A 6,165-nucleotide genomic window follows, 5' to 3' on the forward strand; every position below is an offset into this window, starting at 1 on the left:
ATTCTATGATTCTATGATTCTATGATTCTATGATCCTGACATTTGCACAGTTCCTTGGGAAGACAGAAATTATCTGAAACAGAGTTGGTTGTGTCCACATCGTGCAAATGCACACCACAGCACTTGCGGCTCATCAGTAGTGAACAACACCCAGATCAGCGCAGGCATCGACAAGCATCAGCTAACTCCGCTGCTGAAGCTGTGATCCCACAAGATACGGAAGGAGCAGAGCATCCTCCCCCTTTTTCGTTCCCTCTCTCCCTTCCCGATTCCAGTGGCAAACCCTTGTTGTTTTCTTTGGATCAACTCTGGTTTTTGTCAAACCTCTCCATCAGCTAATTAAGCTTGAGACAGCAGCAGCAAACTAACCCAAGCAAACCAAACCAATCTGGATAGGTTTTCTGCCACTTCCTGCAAAGTGATGAATTACAGGGCTGGTGCAAGGGGTGGAGAAGGCCACACAGCTGGGAGCAGCGGCGAGATGAGCAGGGAAAGGAAAAGAGCAAGTCCTTCCTTTTTTGGTGGCAGGAGACTGGTACGAGATCAGCTCAGCTGCCTTGGAAATTACAGTCTAAGAAATCACAGAAAGTTTCCCAGGCATTTGAGGCAGTACGCTTATCTCCGTTATCTTCGTGCTTCCCAACTTGGTTCATGAGGTTTGTACACAAAAGAAACATATAAACCAAAGTAACTGAAATTGATTGTTAAGCGTCTCAGGCACCAGCCATGCCCTCACCTACAGTACTGCACTACAGCAGTTCCAAGACTGGAGGGCTGGCATTAATCCAAGATAAAACTAGCATTTTTCCTCCTGTAAAATGTACCAAACCTCTAGATAGGCAGGGCTGCATTTGGAAGATACCGAACAAAGACTATCCTCTTAAGAAGGACAAAAGCATTGGGTTGCAAGGGTTGGTTAATGCAGATCAAGGAGAAGCAAGTCCCTATAGGAGAGGTATAAAACCTTAGGTGAATTTTCCCCTGACACAAGATTGGACAGATATTTCACGTTCTGGGTTCCCAGGCATGGGAACACGAACGAGTGTGAAGAAGTTTGATTCTGCTTATACGGTTTTCCTCTCTAGTTTAAATGGAGAAAAACGAAAGCAGGAGCTGCGGAGAGTGAACCAGGAGAACCGTGCCATTCTGGATAGAATTACAAAGTCCCAGCCTCGGTATCAAGTTCAGCGATGGCATGAGGATTGGCAACGAGCTGAAAAATACATGGCCAACATTGCGAGATATCCTCGTGGGCGGCGTAAATCACAGAGCCGAAAGGTAGCCCTGAGCTTCTGTTCTTTCCTTCCCGGTTATTTCTAGACTGGAACTGCCCATAGAGTGCATTTCGCTGCGCTTTTGCGCTGGGGATTAACTGCACGTGGCAGCCAGCCACGCAATTAACAGCCTTTCATTTATACAGCCATTCTTATCAAATGAATCCCAGAGTGCTCTTTAGCCTTTATTAGGTGATTTGTAAGTGCTGGAGTTTCTAGAGTCAGACTGTCCACCACAGAGAGATGGTGCTCTCAGAAATAAACCTGAAAATAATTTAAAAAAAATAAAAAAAAAAAAAAGAAGCAATGGCTTACCAGTTCCCTGAGAGAAAGAGCCAAAGACTGCAGCAACATTTAAGGTGACCAAGTGGGCATATGCATAGAGGGCTCCAAAACCTACACTGGCCATTTTGTGCAAAGTAACCAGCTTCTTATTTTCATTAGTAAGAGAGGTAAAGAAAACAACAGCAACAAAATAGCTCTATGAGGTATTAGCAAGATTTCCCAGAGAAAGAAGATTGATTGTCTTTAATCTTTCCACGTCCAAACTCCCTGGCTTTGAGCCTGCTAACTTTCCTCCCAGACAAACCAGAGGGAAGCCACAGCAGTGCCCACCAGGCAGGGAGTTGGCATCAGCCCATCCTCCCTATCACCTTGGACTGCTCGGCCTCCAGGGCCATGTGGCTTTATTTGGGAAGTATGTCCTCTGTCACGTGAGTCTGATTCAATATATAAGGGTGTGGCTCAGCCCCTATATTCACTACCTTACCCATTACCTCTAGCCTGAGGCCACTGAAATAAATCTTTTTGAAGCCTGTAGTTTCTGAATATAACGTAAAAAGATTTTCAAAGCTGTAACTCATCCAGATCTATCCAAGTATTCAGAGGACAGTAAGTAGTATGTCTTTTATCCCAGGACTATCCTTTTGCCAAAGCTTTGGTCCCAGTTCCAATTCCAGAGGACTCAAAAGAAAAAGCAATAAAAAATTGTGGCATTGTAAATAAGAGACAGAACCTCTCACCAACTTCCATCCAGAGACCATTCTTGAATACAGTTATACAATTTTGAATAAAGATTGCCAAAACTATTCAGTCTGAGGCAGAAAATAACTATGGAAAGCTTCAACCCAAACAGTTAAGACTTGACAAAGAAATAAGCAACTAAAAGAGGGGCTTCTACAATGGAAAATATTAGGCAGCTTTAATTACTGTGGAAGTATCATTACAAACCAAAGAATTATATTAAAAATAGTAAGGTTGTAAAGCCAGGTGCTCCATCATCAGAAAGAAACAAAATTATGGCTGTAAGATATTTTTCAGGTATTTATATGTTCACCATCTTTTGATTTTGGCAGATGTTTATAAACAAATTCTCACAGAGGACTAAATACACCCTGCAACCTTTGCCATATCAGCTATTAAGTCTGTGCTCCACAACTAATAGGTACTAGAACACCCGTAGGAAGTAGTCACTAGAAAGCACTTTTTTCCAGCCTCCAGAATCCAGGCAGTGACATGTTCTTTATTTTACATACATTTATATTGATTTCTCTCTTTGCCGGCAGGAAGAGCAATTTGAAAAGAAAACATCTCAACAAAACAGAAAAAGAGAAAAGCAACTGAAAGAAGAAGGTGTGAAGAGTAAGGTGAAGGAAAAAGAAAGAGAACATGCCCACCACAGAAAAGGAAAGAACAACTAGAACAAGACAGAGTTCCATCCAGAAAGAACGTTATAGTCTAGTAGTCGCCTGTGAAAGCAATTTAGGAAGTAGCAAAGGGCTCTTACTCCCTCTTGGTTAACTATGACCTTTGGAAATTTTGCTGTCCTCGGCCTTCTGCTTTGCCCTTTTGCCCTTATTCTGGAAGTTACTCCTTTCCTGGTGTGGTGGACCAGCAAACATGGGGTTGCAAGCCCATTTTGTGATTGCAACCCTGTGCATCAGCATACTTTGATTTCTGTAGTTTAAGTTAAAATACTGCTGTTCCTGTGCGGGTGATAACTTCCAGCACTGGAAAAGACTGGACTTCTGAGGGTGGTAACCTTCTCAACTACACAGCTAAACTCGGCAAAAACTGTAAGCAGAACTCCAGAACAAGCCGAGGTACCTGGAAGAATCAGGTGGAAGGACTCATATAGTTTAGGATACTAGGGGTTGAAGGATTCTGTAAGAGTGTAGATATTAAAGACATCATGTCTGCAGTATAGTGAAAAAAGCGTAAAGCAAAATGGCATAAAAGCCATTTCCCTTAAAATTACCAACAAAACTCCTTTGAGTTTATAACAGCTAGTAAAGAAGGAGCCTAACTGGGAAAAGGACTGTAAGCAAGCAACTGTAGCATAACTAATTGATCTGATTAAGATTTGGCTTTTTTCCCACATGACAATTTTCATCTTGGTATCCAAGGTCTCCCCTGTGAGGACCCAGCTGGCCAACAATAAATGCTTCAGAGCGAGGGTTCTGGAAAGCCTTCAGAGGCTCTCTGGAGTCTCTGAACCACTTGCTACAAAGGAGGGGGAGCGCTTGGTGGACCAACACCCTCCCAAGCACAGCGACGCTTCCTTCTTTACTCATGATTTTATGCAATTTTTGTGTCACTCACAGCAATTGCATTCACAGAGCGAAAGTACTGAAAACCTATAAAATTTGTTTCTAGCTTGCCTTTTAATGGGATTTAGCGGCTTGAAACAGGGAGAAACAGCACCATGGGATGCGTCGGCTCTCTGTGTGTTATGATCTACCACTCTTTTAGACCACCATTGATCTACAGTTCAGGGCACAGACACTTCTGTTCCAAAACATGTACTCTGTATTACTTGTTTTTTAATTACACATCTTCAAAAGAAAATGTGTATTAAAATCGCAAACAGATCTTAGCGTAGCCAAGCGAAGCAGCATCAGTTCTCTCAGAAGAGGAGTCAGTTGAAACCAAGCATCAAACCAATACCAGTTCTTGCTTTATCTGAAATAGAATTTAATCTGTAATCATTTTGGAGCATGCCAGCTTTCCAAGCAGATGCCCCAGCAATAACTGTTTACTTCCTGGCACTTGGAAACGCTTTCTAAGACATTTTCTCCTTCCTCCTATGCAATATGGCTCAGTGAATAATGTTTGAAGTGCTAATGATGAAAACTTATTTTCTGAAGCACAGAAACTCCAAAATTCAAGACTATGTCTTTATAGTACTGAACTGAGAGTAGCAATAACGGCTACCATAACCACCAACCCTCCAGTACTTCAGGGACTCTGCCATACAACTGCGGACTCTGGGCTTCAGAAAATTCACAGCTTACCTGGGGCAGGATCCCCAAGCCCACCACGCTAGAGAGAAAAGCTTCACCCTGCCTAAGTGCCTGGGTCAAGAAGGTAAAAAGGGTTCTTGTTTGCCCAAAGCAGTAGTGGGACTGGCCCGATGTGCTGTGGCGATATACATCCTAGGGTGGATTGAGCACTCCCAGGTCCAGCATAGAGGGTATGACACCCATGCAGTGGTCAGCCACAGGGCTCCACGGCTGGTTGGAGACCATCTGAAGCCACCAGCCATGACGAGAGAGTGCCAGGACAGACAAACTCAGCCTTTGTTTTACACCTCTGTTACAGCAATCGCATCAGGCAAGCACACATCAACTGTTCCCTCCAACAGTAGCTCATTTCCAAAAGAAAGGTTAGGTGCCCTTTAAACAAGAGCCAAAAAGACGGTAATTTAACGAACCAAAATTCCCCTCACTCTCAGAAGGAAGATGCCCGTTTGCCTTTAACATCAGTTCTATTTTTTAACAAAAATGTCCTGTGCCCTCATGGCTGACGTCAAACACCCCTGAAGTCCCTCGCTTCACGTGGCTCCAGGTTGGATCATCAGGGCACTCTGTAAGGCGCCAGCTGTCCTTAACAAGTTATATATATCATTGAACCAAACAAAATTTTTGTTTACTTTTCTTCTTTAAAAGCTTCAGATTAGGATAATGATAACCTAAAATGTTTGACCGAATGCCACTTGCCTTATAATTAAGTAGAAATGTTACTCTCCTCAAGTCCCTGGCTCCAAAGTTAAAACACTTTGCTACTGCAACACTGGTATGATTACAAGCTAAATACTTGAAACAAAAGAGAACTAAAGTACCACTATAAAAAAGAGTGTTAAGAGTTACAGGAAATGTTAATCTGAGGGTTGAGTTCTGCGTCCATTTTCACTATTGTAAAACCAGGCTAGCAGCCTTATCTCTACTCCAATTGCTGTGGATATAATAACCTTACATCAAGAAACCATGTCAAAACTCATGATGAAGTTTTACAGATGTCTGGGTTGAGCTTAACTACCAACTCACTGCCATGGAAAACAAGAGGTCACTCTCCCTCTTTCACCTCTTTCCTTGCTCCCCTCTTCCATTCTGTTTGTCTTACACCAATACTTGTGCTCTTTAAACCCTGAGCAAGATCAGCTCCAGGATAAAAGTCACAAAGGAAAACTTTTTTTCTTTCTTTTTTTTTTTTTTTTTTTAGAGAAGAGAATAGTTTCCAAGTGGTTTAATGAGTTGAACCAGTTCACTGAAGATGAATTTAAGATTAAGGCCATAGCTGACGCAAGGAAGAAGTAAAGCTGCATACTCCTTCAGTAAAGTGGAAAAATGGTTACTCACTGCCTGGCAGCATTTAACACCAAAATAGCTCTTCTAAGGGTCAATAGGAACACATGGAGCCCAGGAAAATGGTCTCAACTCAATAATCCATGTTGGTTACCATGGAAAAATTATTAATATAAACATAATCAGGGTTTGTCCAAGTTAGGAATGACTAATCTGGTATTCACCACCACCACCACCCCCTTTTAACTGGACAAACACCAAGTATGAGTGTATTTATTTTATTATTTCTTTATCTTTACCACAATCAA

The 6,165-nt window shown here is 42.2% G+C and overlaps 1 protein-coding gene across 1 annotated transcript in view; it reads left to right on the forward strand.

Moving 5' to 3' along the window:
• Nucleotides 1-5,869, forward strand: part of CFAP97D2 (CFAP97 domain containing 2) — a 14,486-nt gene extending 8,617 nt beyond the window's left edge. The window contains exons 4-5 of the mRNA XM_009638961.1: nt 1,086-1,258; nt 5,775-5,869. Coding sequence (XP_009637256.1) covers nt 1,086-1,258; nt 5,775-5,869 — 268 coding nt within the window. The remainder of the gene's footprint in view (nt 1-1,085; nt 1,259-5,774) is intronic.
• Nucleotides 5,870-6,165: the final 296 nt, after the last annotated feature.

The sequence above is a fragment of the Egretta garzetta genome, unplaced genomic scaffold (assembly GCF_000687185.1).
Source record: "Egretta garzetta isolate BGI_Z169 unplaced genomic scaffold, ASM68718v1 scaffold5, whole genome shotgun sequence".
NCBI classification, from domain to species: Eukaryota; Metazoa; Chordata; class Aves; order Pelecaniformes; family Ardeidae; genus Egretta; species Egretta garzetta.